We start from the raw sequence: 18,289 nt of genomic DNA, 5'->3' as shown, positions 1-18,289 counted from the left end.
AATGAGAAATTGAGAATCGTCTGCATAGTTAGAGAAGCATATCTTTTTCTCCTCTAGTATTTGGAAGAGAGGAGCCATACAAATATTGTAAAGCCCCGGGGATAGAGAAGCCCCTTGGGGGATGCCACAGCTAAGTGGGGCTGCGTCAGCTTGCGCTAGCTTACTGCAAACCCACATGGTCCTGTTACCCAGAAAGGACTGCATCCAATCCCTTGCTTGGTCACTAAAGTTAACCACCTCTCTCTTGTAATCTAGTCAGAAGGAGGGGGTGGTCCACTAAATCAAAAGCATCTGACAAATCCAATGACAGCAGCAGCATAGTTGTCCCATCATTGATATTTGCCATCATGCTGGACTTCAATTACAATAGAGCTGATTCAGTGCTGAAGCATGGTCTAAAGCCTGACTGCCCCTTATTCCAAATGGGATGATCTTTTATGTGGCAAAATAGTTGTTCGTAGGCCGCTCTGGCCATAATCTTCAATATAAAAGGAGAGTTAGAGATTGGACGATAGTTGCTAGCAGCTTTGGGGTCCTGACTTGTTTTCTTTTTAACAATGGAGTGATCCACAAGCCCTTCAGTCTAGGAGGCCCCGTCCTTCTTTGAAGGGGGCATCTCACACTTTGTGCCGAAGTAGGTTGGACAAAGGTAGAGCGGTATTCCTGAATAGATTTAAATGAACCCTATATCTTGGGATTATGCAGTGGGGACTGCTCACAATCAATATGTGCATACATACACATCTTTTTTTCATTTTCATAATGCGGGGAACGAGACCCTAAAATTGATGCCTTCAGAACAGAAACACATGCACGTTTTCAAACATAGAAATGTTTTCCAAAACATTTCATGAGTAATGCAAGCACGTTTGCATTGTCTATAACATTGCTCAAGCCCGCTCCTGGCACTCTACAGGGACATAAAGAGAGACAATGGCGCAGGACGCAAGGACAGACACGTGAAAACGCATAACATTTTGGAGCAAAACGTCATAATAAGGCATTCCAACAAAACGTCAACATTAAAAATGCAGTACTATAAGGAATTTAAAAGTATCCTTTTACCTGTTATGGGACACACTAAAAGATTTGGGGGGCAGGCGAGAGGGCCTACAATTTGCAGAAAACAGGGACAACTTGACTTCGGAAAATTGTCCGCTAAATAACATGCTTTACTGTGCACCTACACAAAAGCTCCACAGTACACATTAGAAAGAATAGTCTGTGCAATAGTTTGAACCAGATCTCCTGAGGTGCAGGCACATGCTGAAGGTCATAGAGAACAGAGCTAATGCATTTCTAGGACCAGCAAATAAAGGGGAGGATATTCCACCCAGCAGGAAGTACAGGTGAAAAGGTCATATCTTCTGAATTGAAAGAGAACCAGGGCAGCATAGTGACCACCTGTGTCCCTCCGGCCCTTCTTTTGAGCGTGATTGACACTCACTGACTTAATTTATAAAATCCTGTTTCTCCTGTACCTATTGGCAATGCCTCGCACTCATGCAGCCTTGTGGGTACTGTCCCAGGCCATCTGCCATTGGTGGGCAGGATTCAGTCAGAAGCATGGCTGGGAGGGGTCCAGGATACCCCAACAGAGTGACTCATGCTAGAGAAGGTCATTTTGTGCTTGTTACTCTGGGTGGGATGGAGCCTGCATTCTGTGACATGTAGTCTGAGTTTTTATAATGGGAAAAGTGGAACTACAAGTCCCAGAAGGCAAAGATAAAAAACAGGACTGGATAAGCACCTACAGATTGGAATATTTCATGATGGCAAGTATGCTGGTGTTCTAACGCTACCGCGATTACAGGCATAGAGGATCTCGATTTGCACACACACACACACAATGTTAGTGGTTAATAGAAGAGCATGCATAAGCCACCTGTACAAGCAAGCATGGCAATCAACAGGAAACTCTGTTATTTTTGAAATAAATGGTTTATGAAAGGAAGCCATCATTGAAGCAGACAGAACCCACTTTAAAGCAAGGAACTGTGGAGTTCAGAATGCTCTTAGGCCTTTGGGTTACAGAACACCCCACACAGGATCAAAACGACATTTGTGGTATGTTAATATCCATACCTCGAAATCATCTTCATCGTCAGTCTACCAGGGGGGGAAGACAGACAGAACAGAACAGAACAGGGGAGAGAAAGAAAGAATGAAGTCCAGAAATGATAGTGTGGAAAATGTAGAACAGAGCAAAGGGTTTAAGGAGGAGGCAAAACAGCAAATATCCTGATTACTGAAGAAGTCCTTGCAGGAGGAGTTAGTGTCGGCTTTGAGAAACCATGTCAGTGCTGATAATTCCTTCCACAAGGGAAGTGCAGGGATTGTAATTATCCACCATGCAGAGTTGTGCAGGTCAGGAGGGCATGGTAGAACTTCAGAACAGCCCAATTGTACTCCTTTACCGATGTCCTACTTGTTTTTCTCTGAAATAACCTTCCGCTGGGAACCCTAGGAATCTGTACTTACAGAGTTGAAAGCACCATAATGCCAGACCCCCTCACTTGCAGCCTCATACAATGTATGACTAAAACATCTTGCTTCATCCAAGCTTAACAATTACTCTGAAGAATGGAACAACTTCCTATCGGACTCTCTTGTTGACAACCTTGTGCCTGGACAGACCACCACTTAATTACCTTCAGCGTCCTAGCTACTAACATATGCGCCACGAAGGACATTGCACCTGCGACGTGCACAAGAAATAAGAGGGACATAACATGCGAAAAACTGCTCCCTCTCCTCCTTTCTGCTCTTAACGAACACTCCTCTTCTTGTACTGACCCTACTGCTTTGGTAGACTTGTTTAACCAAACCATACTGAAAGCACTCAACCTTATCGCACCTATGAAATCCAGGAAACCTAAACAACGTGCCCACCTCAACTCGTGGTTAACACCACAGTTGAGAGCCTTACGTAAAGAAAAACGTAATCTCGAAGCCTGTTGGAAAAGTAAACCCTCTGAAGTGAACAAAGCTAGCCTGACATTAGCCACCCTGAACTACAAAAAAGATGCTATCCTACAGGCCAAAAAAAGACACCTATAACAAGTGTATCTTACAAGCCAAATCAAATACGAAAGAGCTGTTCAAGATCTTAGAAGAACTAGAATCCCCTGTTACCCCACCTGACACGTGTACTAAAGATAGCACCTGGTGTGCCAACATCCAGAAAGTGCTCCTAGGCAAAATAGCTACACTCCAAGGCAAAATTAATGACAAAAAAAAAGTGTCTCCAGAACAACCCGAAATGCAAATCCCTGTTCAACAAATCCATACCCAACACCCACACTCATAAACCATTCAGCTTTATGCCTCTCTGTACCACTCACATTGAAAATATCATCAATAACCTCAAACCCTACAACTGCCAGGGTGATCTATGCCCTGCCCCTATTATTAAAGAGGCTTCACACAATTTATCCCCATTCATTACCACCTTTATAAACTCTTCATTCAGCAGAGGTATCGTCCCAGATAACCTGAAGGATGCATGGGTCATCCCGCTTCTCAAAAATTCTACTTTGGATGCTAGCATTCCCACTAACTATAGGCCAATCACTACTGTGCCTTTTTTGCTAAAAATCTTGGATCGAGCAGCCTACTTGCAGATCCAAGACTATCTGGAAACTAACAAACTTCTGGGCCTTAGACAATCGGCTTTTCGACCCCATCATGGAACTGAAACTGCCTTAATTGATTTAAAAACTCAGATTGAAGACTTGAAAGACAAGGGTAAGCTGGCCCTACTACTTCTCCTTGATCTATCAGCAGCTTTTGATTTGGTTAACCAGCAAATCCTCTGCCGACATCTCAAATCAGCTGCTCACTTTTCAGACAAAGCTACTGCATGGATCAGCTCATTCTTGGAGAACAGACCCATGAGTGTCTTCTCCACTACGGCTGCTGCGGAACCCTATCCGTTTCCTTGCGGGGTACCACAAGGATTGTGCGTCTCCCCCACACTTTCCAATGTGTTTACCAAACCACTGTTTCATATCTTGGACTATCTGGTGTCTCCTACACGAATTACGCGGACAACACTCAGATACTCATTCACATCACGGGTGACCACACAGTTGACACACTAGCTATCAATACCATCTACCAAGTCATCCAAGCTTGGATGGCTCAACACGAACTTTGTCTCAATGACGAAAAGATGGAGCTTCTCATTTTAGGCTCTCAACATAGGCTTAACAAACTAGACCTGTCTTTCAAATCCTTTGTCATTGATGGTAACACCATAAAAGTCTCTAATGACACCAAAACGTTAGGTATCTATCTTGACTCCACCGTATCCCTGTCGAGATAAACCAATGCAGTATCTTTGGCTGCAGCTTACACCTGTAAGCTCATCACAGCCAGCCGACCCTTCCTCACACAAACCAACTGCACTACACTAGCCAGGACCTTGGGCATGACTAAAATCGACTACTGTAATGCCCCCTATCTAGGCACTAATCAAAGCAATTTTAACAAGTTACAGGTTATACAGAATAACGCCATCAGAGCGGCACTAAACATCCCAAGGAATCAGCACATTTCAGACATCAGGAGGAGCCTCCATTGGCTTCCAGTATCGCATAGAGTCTCACTCAAAACTCTTGCTCTAACACACAAATGCCTTGGCAACCAATCACCCAACTACCTGGCCTGCAGATCTGCCTACCACACTCCCAACAGACCTCTTAGAACTGCTCAGACCAACTGCCTGTCCATGCCTCGCTTTAAACTGCAGAGATCTAGTGGGGTGAGTTTCCCAGTCCTTGCAGCTAAACTTTGGAACTCACTTCCAAACCCTCTTAGAGCTCAACCGTCGTTTAATGTCTTTAAAAATAAGGCCAAGCTATGGCTGGCTACGCAAGACATATCCCAGCGCTAACAGCTACCAACCGGGCCTTCACCCTCTTCGCATAATCTGCCCTGAACATTCCACTTATATTACCTGATTACCTATTTTATTTGTAAATACTGTGTTTGTTAATTTGCCTTGTTCATCATAACAGTCTTCTTGTCAACTGAAGATTCTGTAGATGCCTGTATACTATGCTTCCTCAATTATTGAGCACATTTCCACGCTTGCTTTGCCTATGTCAACATGTCATGTAACCTAAGACATGCAGCCGGATGCCCTTTGGCCTGGTGCGCTATATAAATAAATAAAATACAAATAGAAAGACATCATTAGTAGGCAGAGCTCCAGGTAAGACTTTTTATGGGAGTAGTTTGCTCGCTAATATTTCGAATTCTTTCTGTAAAATAATGTTTTAGGAAGTACTGAAGTAATTCTCATTCCTAAGTGGAGTATTTTAAGCTAGCAAAATATATGCAGATATCTATTTTTGTCATGCATTCTTAATTACATCCAGTATTTCATTCAAATAAAAATAAAACACCTTTAAAGGTCAGACAGTAATAATAGCAGAGGTCCTTTCTGTGGCACCTCTCTGTTGGTGCCACTGATTCCAACATATCTGTGGAGTACTGGAGTTCAGTGGTTGAAATGGGGGGCTGCATACTCCTATATGATCATTTTTAGATTGGGCTGGTAGGTGGCCAAAGGTGGGGCATTTATGATGCTATTTGGACTGCTGCTCGGTCCGAACATGACGATTCAGAAGATGCTCACCCCTCAACTCTCTGTATCCGTCCCAAGGTCTTTCCCTCACACTAAGTGGAAATTGAGCTAAGACTGCCTCTTTGCAACACATGACATAGTACCACTTGGCGGTGAAACAGGGCAATACCAAGAACAGGGTAGACAGCATCATTATAGATGTTCCTCCGATTTACATGCTTATTGAAATCAACATTATCCATGTCTTTAGTGTCACACATGACTGCTTTGCGCCCTTCACTCCTCTTGTTCGCCCACTCTCTTCCTCACGGTCACTTTTTTTCCTCATCCTTCATACATTTTTCCCACATTCTTCAACCCCTCACAACCCTGCCCGTCAGCTCTGCCACTTCACGAGCATACGACATCTCTCCCACTTACCACTGCCAGTAATTGTCTGGTTTACCAAAATGTTCTAATTGGACAAAAGGCCTTGTACACGCACTTGCGTCACATTTAAGCCTGTATGCTTCAAACAAATGCCACTGTACTGAACTTCCTATTTACGAAACAAGGGTGCCATTCTGCAAACATGCTGGTACTAGGCAGCAAGCCTTTTCATCCCACCTAACTCTTTATCGCCAAAAACACTCAAATTGATGCAACTTCCCAGTGGATTAGGAACGTGCTCTGGAACCACATCTGAACAATTTCTGTGGGTCCTTGAAAATAGACCCACCTCTTCAAGAAACGCTTCACAATCTGCCATCATCCTTCTTTCCTCTTCCCACCTCTCTAGAAAGGTGAACACCAGTATGGAACAGGCTGCAGTATGCGCTGCCATGGACGACGAACAAACGTCCATCAAAAACATGTAGGCCCATCGTGAAGTATGTTATCATACCAGGGTTTGCTGAACTATCCAAACATGAACAAATAAAAACACTTCTTGCAATGCCAGGACGGCTGTTTCACAAGAAGTTCTTTGACAACTTTCAGGTTCGTTTGACCGGCCAATCGGAGCTAAGGTGCCGAGAGATAACGGTAAGAAAGAGGGCGCGATGGCACGGGAGATTGTGCATAGAGTTTCCCTCTACTGTTCTCCTGCCACCGGAGACTGTGCATGGAGTTTCTCTCTAATGATCTTCTGCCACGAGAGACTGTGCATGGAGTTTCTCTCTACTGGTCTCCCGCCATGGGAGACTGTGCATGTAGTTTCTCTCTACTGGTCTCCCGCCACGTGAGACTGTGCATAGAGTTTCTCTCTACTGTTCTCCCGCCACAGGAGACTGTGCATGGAGTTTCTCTCTACTGGTCTCTCACCACGGGAGACTGTGCATAGAGTTTCCCTCTACTGTTCTCCTGCCACTGGAGACTGTGCATGGATTTTCTCTCTACTGGTCTCCCGCCACGGGAGACTGTGCATAGATTTTCTCTCTACTGTTCTCCCGCCACGGGAGACTGTGCATGGAGTTTCTCTCTGCTAGTCTCCCGCCACGGGCGACTGTGCATGGAGTTTCTCTCTACTGTTCTCCCGCCACGGAAGACTGTGCATGTAGTTTCTCTCTACTGGTCTCCCGCCACGTGAGACTGTGCATAGAGTTTCTCTCTATTGTTCTGCCGCCAGAGGAGACTGTGCATGGAGTTTCTCTCTACTGGTCTCCCACCACGGGAGACCGTGCATGGAGTTTCTCTCTACTGGTCTCCCGCCATGGGAGACTGTGCATGGAGTTTCTCTCTACTGGTCTCCCGCCACGGGAGACTGTGCATTGATTTTCTCTCTACTGTTCTCCTGCCATGGGAGACTGTGCATGGAGTTTCTCTCTACTGGTCTCCCACCACGGGAGACCGTGCATGGAGTTTCTCTCTACTGGTCTCCCGCCACGGGAGACTGCATAGATTTTCTCTCTACTGTTCTCCTGCCACGGGAGACTGTGCATGGAGTTTCTCTCTACTGGTCTCTCACCACGGGAGACTGTGCATAGAGTTTCCCTCTACTGTTCTCCTGCCACTGGAGACTGTGCATGGAGTTTCTCTCTACTGGTCTCCCGCCACGGGAGACTGTGCATAGATTTTCTCTCTACTGTTCTCCCGCCACGGGAGACTGTGCATGGAGTTTCTCTCTGCTAGTCTCCCGCCACGGGCGACTGTGCATGGAGTTTCTCTCTACTGTTCTCCCGCCACGGGAGACTGTGCATGTAGTTTCTCTCTACTGGTCTCCCGCCACGTGACACTTTGCATAGAGTTTCTCTCTATTGTTCTGCCGCCAGAGGAGACTGTGCATGGAGTTTCTCTCTACTGGTCTCCCGCCATGGGAGACTGCGCATGGAGTTTCTCTCTACTGGTCTCCCGCCACGGGAGACTGCATAGATTTTCTCTCTACTGTTCTCCTGCCACAGGAGACTGTGCATGGAGTTTCTCTCTGCTAGTCTCCCGCCACGGGCGACTGCGCATGTAGTTTCTCTCTACTGTTCTCCCGCCACGGGAGACTGTGCATGGAGTTTCTCTCTACTGTTCTCCCGCCACGGGAGACTGTGCATGGAGTTTCTCTCTACTGTTCTCCAGTCACAGGCGACTATGCATGGAGTTTCTCTCAATGGAGCTCCAGCTGATTGGCTCGGTTCAAGATCTCACTGTACTACAGGCTGCAGCTGAACCAAATAGGGCCGTGTCAGTAGCTGGCTCAATAGATAGACTTGCTTTTTAAGGGCATAGTTTGTTGTAGGGACGCCGTGTTATTGTAATGCCGCACGTCAATGGAATGCTTCTCGCAACTATCCCCAGTTTTACAGCAGGTAAAGAAGATGCATTTCTGGTTCTATTGTCCCATCCTGTTAAAATTCCTCTTGTGTTGCAATCATCTGGCCGAGTGACTAGAATGCGCAATAAAATGTTCAACGGGAAATAAACCGCAGGAAGAACTAAAAATAAATGGACAAGCCAAATGAAAGATGACCCCACACCCTATAATTGAAAAAAGACTAATGTAAGTCGTAAAAGTGGCAGGGCCCCATGGACGAATCAGAAAAGGATGTCTTGAAACAAGCTTTAAGACATGACCCTACATTGTTTACTCTGGGCTCTAGATCTGAGGCTATAAATGCATGTACTATGTGCTTGTTATTCCTCCTCTCCTGCTCCCCCACTGCTGGTTCTTTAGTCCTTGTTCCATTAATTCCGTGAAACTGTGTACCCTCTATTTTGCATGGCTATTTCCAAATGAGTACTTCACCAGCAATAGTCTTTCTCGGTAGAAGCACTGTCTGGCTAGTCACTCAATGCATCTATTCACTCAGAACCTGTGCATTGCAGACAGCAGACTCAACAGCCAAGGGGTAGTGAAACAGAAAAAATATTCATAAATAGAAAGGGATGATAGAAGAAAGATGCAGGTTTGTATCTCTGCTTTAGGGACTGTCATTGCAAAACAGACTGCATGGGATAGAAAGGCACTCTTGCATGAAGCAACTACACACCTATTTTTGAAAACAGTATGACTGTGACCCCATCCCCATTACTGGCAATCAGGGGTCCTCTTTCACAGTGACCTTAAACTTCAACAATTGATCACTTCATGGCCATGGTTGCAAGGCCCAACCTGCGAAACAGCAGGAAATCAGCCCTATCTCACCTTCCAATCTACCAATACATTCAGTTAGCAATCATTTTACTGCCTTATAATCGCTGTTCCTGATGTAGTTACCAGGTGGCAAAGACCACCTGGTAACTCCCTGAGAGAGTTTTCGCTATTAGCATCCCGTAATGCTGTCTGGGGTAGAAAAGGTTTTATTTTCAAGTTTGGAAAAGCAACCGTTTCACAAGTAACACATCTTCAAAACAAAATGGCCACCAAGTAAAAAGGCACTACTCCTAGCCCCTTCTGCCTTTTCATGGTAGTCACTGGGTATGGGAGGGGTCTCTGGGGAGGTGGCAAAGTAAGTGGGGGTGAGCACACTGGCAGAGAAAAGCAGGAGTAGGTTGAGCGTTGGGTGGTAAGGTGGTAAAGACAGGCAGGTGGTGTGTCACTCAGCAGGGAGGTTCAGATTTCACCCCATATCATGAGGTAAGGCCCACATCATTCTGAGCTCACTGATTGGCTGGAAGGTCTATCTCCATCACCTCTGGCTGCTAATCTTCTTTCTAGTCTTAAACAGTTTGGGTTACTGGTCCAAACTCTTTTTGGGGCTCCAAATCTACTTGTTTGCTTCTCAAACATACTACACTTTGTTTCCCACGACCCACACCCCCCCACCTCCCCCACACTGCCTTCTTGTGAGGTGGTTATCTGTGCAGAATGACCTCCCTCTTTAATCTCCGTCTTCTTGCCAGGACATGCTTTAATTGGCTGGGTTGGCCACTACATTGATGACTCCAACACCTGCTATTCCCCCTTCATGTCCCTTCCTCGAAGGCATCTTTCAACCTAACTAACCCCATCCATCCTGTGACACCTCTCAATTATGCTCCTTCACTCTCTTTTATCCAATCGGAACGCCCTACCGAAGGAATCTATGAAAGCCACACTTTATCGAGCTTCTATTATGCCATGAAGAACCCCATTCTCTCCCTTGGGTGATCCCCAGATTCCAGTAATACTATTATCTCCACTTTCAATCACTATCACCATCTCCAGTAGACTATCTATTTAGGTGGATACAGTGGTTTATTTTGCATCAGATGTAAACATGCTCTATCATTCGGTCCAATTTACGGTGTCCAGCTCAGTCCTAATCACAATCAAGCTTATGCACCAACAAACGTGCCATGACTCTATATCAATCTCCCAGCTACAGGATTGCTCCATCCGGGTTCACGCCAATACTTCTGAGCAACATATGCTTCTGTCCCAATGAAATGAATGCAAATTAAATACAATGGGCCTCATTAGGAGTTTGGAGGCAGCCATGGTGCTATTAGCCCCATGGCTGCCTCCAAACTGGGCTCCATTACCGGGTTCCTTCAACGAGGAATAACCAGGCCATTCCAACATTGGAGGACCCGGTAATTCCTCCTTGAAGGAACCATTCCCTATTCCCATTTGAGCCCCCATAGGGCTCAATGGGAATGGGGAGGGAGGTAATAACGGGCACATTACAAATGGCCTGTTATTACCTCCCTATTCCCCTCGCGGGACCCGGAAAGGATGTCTGGTTTTACCAGACGTGTGTTCCGAGTCCCACAAAGGGAACCTCGTAATCAGCGCTCCCGTAAAGAAGGGTGCCGGTCCTGTACAGGCACCCTTCATTACGGGACCGCAAGGGTCGTAATGAGGCCCAATGTGTTGTTGGCGTCATATTAAATTGCAGGGAATTGAAGAAAACAAGAGGGAGTGGAAATTACACAGGAACAGGGACACGCTCCTCCATTTGAGTGGAGACCTCATCTCTTTTTAAAAAAATACGGCTGCCATGTTTCAAACCAAATGCACGAAAACATGTTTGCTTTACATGCCTCCTAAAATCCTTAAGAAATGTAAGTAGCATGGTAGTCCAAGATAAGGAACAGCAAACCTTACAATATTATTGTTAGGTCTGATTCAAAGATTATGCCAGCACAGGCAAAATCCATGTGATGCTAATGAGTTCATCCCCAGCATGTGCACACAGTGTCAAGAGCAGGGGGGTACAGACAACACCAACAAGCAGATGCCGGTTCTCAAGATGTATTCTGCTATTGGAAGGATCAGAAGGAAAGCAAATGACAACATTGCGTAAGACAGCCTATTCAGCCATGGGCGTGTATATTCCCCAAAGTGGTCCTTCTGTCAGGCCATCAGAGTTTCTTTTCTTGGTAAGGATTCATGAAACCTGGGCAATGCCGTTTTAAAGTTTAGGTGGGTTTGAAGATGGTCTGTAGGACAGTGTACTGTGTACAACCTAAGAGGAGTTAACTCTATACAGAACTGTGAAGGGAAGGATGCTTCAACACAAAAGACAGTGAAAGGTGCCTGGTCTAAAGGAACGAAACACTCATAGGCGGCTGATAGAGATAGATCAGCTCATATAATTATTGCTGCCCTCAAACTCGAATCAACATCCTCCCTTTGACCCTGCAAGAACCTGTGTTCCTCACCAGCACTAGCAGTGCCTCATAGAGGGTGCCCATGAGTATCCTAATATTATAATGGCTGTCATAGAATTTCCGGTTAGCGCTAGTTCGGATTCCATGCTGTGCTGAGCTGACTGCGCAGTCCTGCTCTTTATACGTGGCCCGGCAGTTGTGTAAAAGCATGTGCTAACGGTGCAAGGGGGAAACTATTACTCATGGGCCTTTTCTTGGATTTTCATCATTTGGGAGTACAGAAAAAGCTCCATTCTGCCCCTCCATTAAGTGGGCACCTCTCACCCCAATTATCCTCCTGAGGACCCTTCCCTAGATTAGGCAAACCAGCTCCCCTGGAGTCAATAACGAAGGGCTAAGGGTGCTTTGGCGGATCCTCTGCTTACCACCCACTGAGTTTGCACCATGGAGAAGGTGGTTCACCGTGGCCTCCAGACATATCCAGCGCAATGTCAAGGCGGTTCCATGTAATAATGTCGCCACAAAAATCTCACCATGCAAAAATATTGCCGAAAAATTGCCGTTTTTTGTGGCGATATTATTGCATGGAACATGCGGGGGCCACCCCCGCAACCCCAAAACTTTTTTTTTCTTATTTTTTTTTGGCCCCTGTCCCTATATATATGGTCACCCATATAATATCGCCACAACCTTTTCCCGGCGATATTATTTACGGCAACCATATATATGGGGATAATATTACCTGATACCGTCAAGGCCAATGAGCAGGTGACCTTGTCACATCTCGCAGATTGATTGAATTTGTGGATCAGTTCACATGTAGAATGCAGATGTTTTCTCCACTTACACGTGTCCTGCACACGCACGAGGGTAGAAAATGTTTTTGTGAATTGGCACCCCGCTGTTGTTTGATTTCAAAGAAGAGTTCATTTTTGTGAAATTCTATCACATTAAAGAGGCGCCATCCATTTAACACACAGGCTAGTGCTGCTCCTCATCGTTCCTGCTTATTAGGGGGTCAGATTTTCAAAGTGATATCACTTTCACCTTTTAAGACATGATACCACCTTTGGAAACAGCAACCACTGGTAAATAGCGGCAAAGAGCCTGGTGATGTAATCCTTCCAAGATACGAAAGAGCACTCTTTTCAAACAAGGAAGATTTGAAAAATGATTGTCATTGCTTGAAACCAGAATAATGGATTATGGTCAAATCTGATGCACATTATACAAAACAGAAAATTGAATGTAAATAACACATTTCTGGTTTCAATTGTAATAGTATAATCATTGTGTGGAGCCAGTAGCATAGATATACCCAAAACCTTATTCCTAAAATAGAGAGGTTTTGCCATGGCCATTACAGTACCTCCCTCGCCCCACACCCTCCCAATGCCTCCCAACAAACACACACATCTTCAACTTACATCTGTGATCATCTTGCCCCTGGTCTTGTTTCGTTCCCTGTGGTTGGCGCGTTTCTGTTTTTGCTGTAGTACCCTGTCCCTGGTGGTTCGGTACTCGAGGGCAAATTCGCTGATGATTTTGCAGAACTTGTGGATGTTCACCTCGCGGATCATGTAGGGCGAGTGGCCCATGAACAGCAGAAAAGAGTGGAACCTGCAACAAGGAAAACTTTGACTCAAAACCAGCGGTCCATTTTCACTTGAGCTCAAGACACAATATAGTTCCAGACGAGCAGTCATAACAAAAGGCCTGCCTTTTCTTTAATCGCCATCCTTCTCTAAGCTGAAGTTCAAACGTTTTTCACAGATGTCTTAAATGCCGCGGTAATGGATTAATTAGGACGGCCTAGAGGAATTAAAGTCAGTTCTGTGACATCTTAGCTCACCCCATTCCTACATGTTGATGAGCAAGATATGATCAAAACATGCGGCTGTTTCTCTTTGAACTGGAGTGGGTTCCACTTACAAGAATTCCTGCTCTGTTTACAAGAACATTTCAGTCTGGTCCCAAGAGTGCGCTCGTACTACAGATCCTCTGTGTTTATTTGGCATGTAAGCAAGCACTTGCTATTCAGAGGACTCACATGTGCACACGTCCGACCCCATTCAAGTTAGAAACGCTATTGTGAGTCTGAGACACTGGCCTGCAGTGGGCGAAGAATTGCAGGAACAATGCATGGCTCCATTCACAAATATTCCACTGGGCCAAATCTGAGCACCACCCTTTACCCCCAGTTCAGTCTCAATTAGATTTATTTATTTATTGCATTTGGTTACACGCCCAAACCCTTTGCTGTCTAGGTGGTTGCACCTAAACCTAGAAACAACACTTAGTCAAAAATGGAGAAATGGCTGGCGGTTTGCGTCCCATAAAGCAGATGAGTGGCTTTAAGTTTCACTTAAATAATACTGATGCATGACGAGGTAGCACACCCATTGACAGTACGGAAAACAATAAACAAGGTCATTGCGTGCAATTGGGTGTCACCAGAATGCTTTAGTCTAATAGATGCACACTCACACTTCACCCATCATATACATGCCAGAATCTTGATCAATTGGAGTTTCAAAGTTGCTGGGCCTGGTGCAGTACCTGTTGATGATCCTTCTATGGACGATTTTTAAAATGATGATCCTTTCGGCGCAGTCTTTCAGAAACTCAGACATCTTCTGCTTCAGGACTGGCTTCATTTCATGCTTTGCAATGGCCTTGAGGTGATCCCAGGAGGCTTTGCATCTCCTTTCCATTTGAGAGAGATTATCCTGCAGCTGATCAAAGTCCACCTGAAATCATTCAAAAGCAGAGTTATGCACTCTTCTTTATCTCTGTCCGTGAGCTAAGGATTATCAATTGGAAAATAAAGGATAAAATGTGCAGTGGAACAGCAAATAGAAATGACCTGGTTGTTAGCCAGACAAGAGGGACTGATGTTTTAAGTTCTGCCAGGGGAACACTCACCTTATTCCATCCTCACCATCACAGCCTGGATTAAAGAAACAATGTCTATATTGCTGCAGAAAATGGGACCACGGTTAAGCTGAGACTTAGGACCTCATTCCAAGTGCAGCGGTACGGGGTTAACCGCGCCGGTAAAGGTGCCGGACCCATCAACAGCTTACCAACCCATTACGAGGTCCTTTAGCGGGTCTGGTTTTACCAGGCGCCCTTAGCGGGACCCGCTAAAGAACCAGCATGCTAACAACTGGCCCGTTGTTAACGGGCCCGTTGTTAGCATGGTCCCCATTCCCATTGAGCCCTATGGGGGCTCGAATTGGAATGGGGATGGGTTCCCTGAATGGGGAAATACTAGGTCCTCCAAGGTTGGAATGTCCTGGTATTTTCCCATTCAGGGAACCCAGACCCGGTATGCAGTATGGGGGTAGCCATGGTGCTAATAGCTCCTTGGCTACCTCCAACCTCGTAATGACCCCCTTAGTATCCAATACCTAACTTGTGTTTTCCATCGTGAACTGTACTGAGACCAGTATGACAAAAGAAAGAGGACTCTATGGTCTGCATCTGCATACAGAAGGATGAAAAGTGTACTTGGGGCAACATCTAGAAGCTACAACTAGAATTTGGAGCCTTGTAGGTTTTGTTACTGCGGGATAACCCACTTTTTCTGCAGTTTGCCCCAAATCCACCTCTGCCACTTTAAACCTAACTGAGATCCAGTAGGGACAGTGGGGGCCAGCCTCCTCCTAGTCTTAAATTTGAGAATATGGGTGTGAAACACTTGCGGTACAGGAATAATCCCTCACAGGTGTGGTGCAGCCACACGCTGCAGCCTCCGCTGCTGGTGCTGCTCAACCACCTGCTCTACTCCTCTGAAGTGGTGAGATATGTGTCCCCTGTGCCTAATAACGGTCACAGCCGGGAAATATGAACCTTCCAGGAACATTCTGGAAAAGTGGGCTGATCGGTGAAGACTCCTGCACTCCTCCTTTCTCTTATCCTCTTTCAGTTCCTTGTTTCCTTCTGCCCTTTTGCTTAGCACATGTGGAGTGCTGTATGAAGATGCATCAGCAATGTCCTCGAATCAATGCAACGATGCCTCTATTTTCACCAGCTGAACGTTTATTGGAGCCACATTTTAATCAAAATGCATGACAGTTCATTGCCCATTATTCTCCTTCAGCGTGCTCCTGGGCACGTTTGATAAATTCTCAAATTTTGAAGCATATCATTAATGCACCTTCTCTGTTGTATCGAGTCTTGTTTCTTCATCTGCATTTACTTTAACTCAGCCTTGTGAGAATAAAATAAAGAATGTGCATTGAATTTTGATGGTGATTTTTTTTTTTAGACGTGTTGGTCGTTTTACAACACCTGACATTTTGCAGCACGTGAATCAATTATCCAAGCCCTTCTATGTCTGCACGCCAACCTTCTTGCCTCACCAAATGTGTCCATATTTACTCTCCGAGCAAATCTGGGACACCATTGTCTTGCTCGCAACCCCATTCTATGCTCATCCTGCTATTCAATGTCTTTTTTAATATTACCACCAAGCCTTAGAATGAAATGTTCAAATATAGGAAATAGAGGACAGTTCTTACACTATCTTTCAAATATGGGATTTAAACCCCATCAGCTACAGTTACCTTTACTCAATATTGGGAATAGTTGCTCAAGAGCATATGGGGTTGTTGGCTCGGTACTATATATTTGGCAACAATGTACTAACATGAAGAGCATTGGAAATGAACAGAGACTTGTCAAAGCATGATGGCCCTTTGGTGATTGTGGTGGATGCAGTTCATAAACAAAGGAAATACTCTTAGATCCAATGGAGGCCTTCGATATTCTAAGGATTTGTATTCTGCAAAAGTGTCAATGCTGGCTGGTTTGAAATTAAAATGTTTTGCTATTTTAAGTATTTATGGAAGATACAAACAGTGATGCCAGCTAGCCGTCACACCTTGGTGTCTTTCCCTTAAATAAAAAAAGATTGATGTCACAGCCACACTTGTCAAGTTAGATTAAGCCCATTTACAAATACTGCAGTCATCTAGAATGTCAAGACCTGATCTTAGTATTTACCAAGACATAAGCTTCTGGGAACTCTGGTAGAGTATCTGGTGGCATTCCACTAAGGAATGTTGGCCTAGCTAACTAAAGCTTTAAGACTGTAAGAGCGTGTTGTCATCCTCAACACCACTGCATGTAAGTTTCTTTTAAATTAAAAATATTTTAAGATTTAAAAAAAAAACTCTGACCCAAAATATCCATACAAATGTGTGCTATATCCACTCAGAGGTAAGCCAGAACATGTTGCTGGGATAGCTGCCTCGGCGCGCTAGGGTTCGTAAATAAAGGGAAAAGGCTGTGGAGAGATAAGCGAGACGAGATGGTCAGGGTACGTTTTTCAGCTAAACACAAGGGTAACATCCATGTCCAATGTAGAAGGTCATTCAGGGTTGGTGGAGGGGATACAATATTGGTCCACTGGTGAACCTGATGTCAGTGTGAGTGCAATGTAACTGTACTTTGATGTTTCAGTCACAGGTGCCCCCAGTGCACCTGGCTACCAGAGGAGAATCTAGAGCAGCGTAAAGGACTGCACCTGATGCTAGTAAGGGTTGCCAGAAGACAGTGATCTGCAGATCCTTATGGAATTTCAGTTCAGTTTCAATGTGGAACTCAAGGTATTCCCTTGTCACTGGGCACCGGGATTTGTAATCCGTTACGGCTCTTGAGATGTGGTGCAGCACATAGCTCTGCACCGTCCTTCTCAAGTGCTTGGATCTGTGTGACCAAATTACGCTGTGCATCACGCTGAGCATGTGAAAGCAACCATTTGCGCAATTGAAATGGGCATAGTGATTGCAGCGAACATGTGACATGATGATCAGATGGCGTAAACCCACTGTAGGGATTTCCCTCGCTGATCACTCTTGGAGTAGCCGCAATTGCTTCAGGTCCTTATTTCTTTATAGAACTTTACTTTCTTTTCCGTAAAATGTAATATAAATCTCAGAAGAAATGAATACAGCATTCCAACAAAGGTGCTATAAAGGAAAGGCCATGATGTTTCCTTGCATAGTGTACATAGGACCTATTTCTTCACTTTCAAGGAAGTGCTTATATCTCTAGATAGGCAGATAAACAGGTAGATCGACCGAGGACGCCAGGTGAGTGAATAGTTTTGCCTGGCCCAGCTCCCCCCTCCAAAAGCACCCATTAGCCCATCCAAGCGGGCCCTAGGCCCTTGCAGCTCCCCTCTAGCCCCCTCTTCCCCTTCCCGCACCGTCCTCCATCCTCCGATCCCTCCCGCCTCCCGACCCGCCCAGGCCTGCTCTCATTGGTCCACCCACTCTTCATCACTGGTCCTCCCAGGGCAGCCCTCTGCCCGTGCAGCCTTGCGGCTAAGGGCCCCAAGGCCAAAGGCCAGCAACTACAAGGACCAGTAAGGTAGGGTGGCTTGGGTTGTGGAGAGGTACAGTTCTACCCTAGATACCTGGCCACTAGGCTAAACCAATGTTTACCAATGTGATCACCCCCCGTCACCCCAAACTGCATTGATAGCAGGGCCTCTGTGCCCAAATTGCATTGTCTGCTCTCCAAACTGCATTTATAGGCCTTTCTCCCACTATAGAGGTGTCTCAAACTTAGCAGGGCTTCTGTGCCCAAATTGCATTGTCTGTTCTCCAAACTGCATTGATAGCAGGGCCTCTGTGCCCGAATTGCATTGTCTGCTCTCCAAACTGCATTGATAGCAGAGCCTCG

General features: G+C 45.4%; 1 protein-coding gene across 6 annotated transcripts in view; it reads right to left on the bottom strand.

Annotated features, from left to right (window-relative positions):
- The window catches only part of FHOD3 (formin homology 2 domain containing 3), a 1,524,242-nt gene that overhangs the window by 44,573 nt on the left and 1,461,380 nt on the right, over positions 1–18,289 (bottom strand). For 3 of the 6 annotated variants that reach the window (XM_069620636.1, XM_069620638.1, XM_069620639.1), the window contains 3 exons: positions 14,153–14,343; positions 13,021–13,213; positions 2,086–2,109 (listed from right to left, as the gene is read on the bottom strand). In XM_069620636.1, the coding sequence (XP_069476737.1) occupies positions 2,086–2,109; positions 13,021–13,213; positions 14,153–14,343 (408 nt within the window). The remainder of the gene's footprint in view (positions 1–2,085; positions 2,110–13,020; positions 13,214–14,152; positions 14,344–18,289) is intronic. The other 3 variants (XM_069620637.1, XM_069620640.1, XM_069620641.1) reach the window with 1 other exon arrangement.

Source organism: Ambystoma mexicanum, chromosome 5q, assembly GCF_040938575.1.
Source record: "Ambystoma mexicanum isolate Mex_15411 chromosome 5q, UKY_AmexF1_1, whole genome shotgun sequence".
NCBI lineage: Eukaryota > Metazoa > Chordata > Amphibia > Caudata > Ambystomatidae > Ambystoma > Ambystoma mexicanum.
The sequence above is the reverse complement of the archived record's forward strand: the minus strand, read 5'-3'. Positions and strand labels throughout refer to the sequence as shown.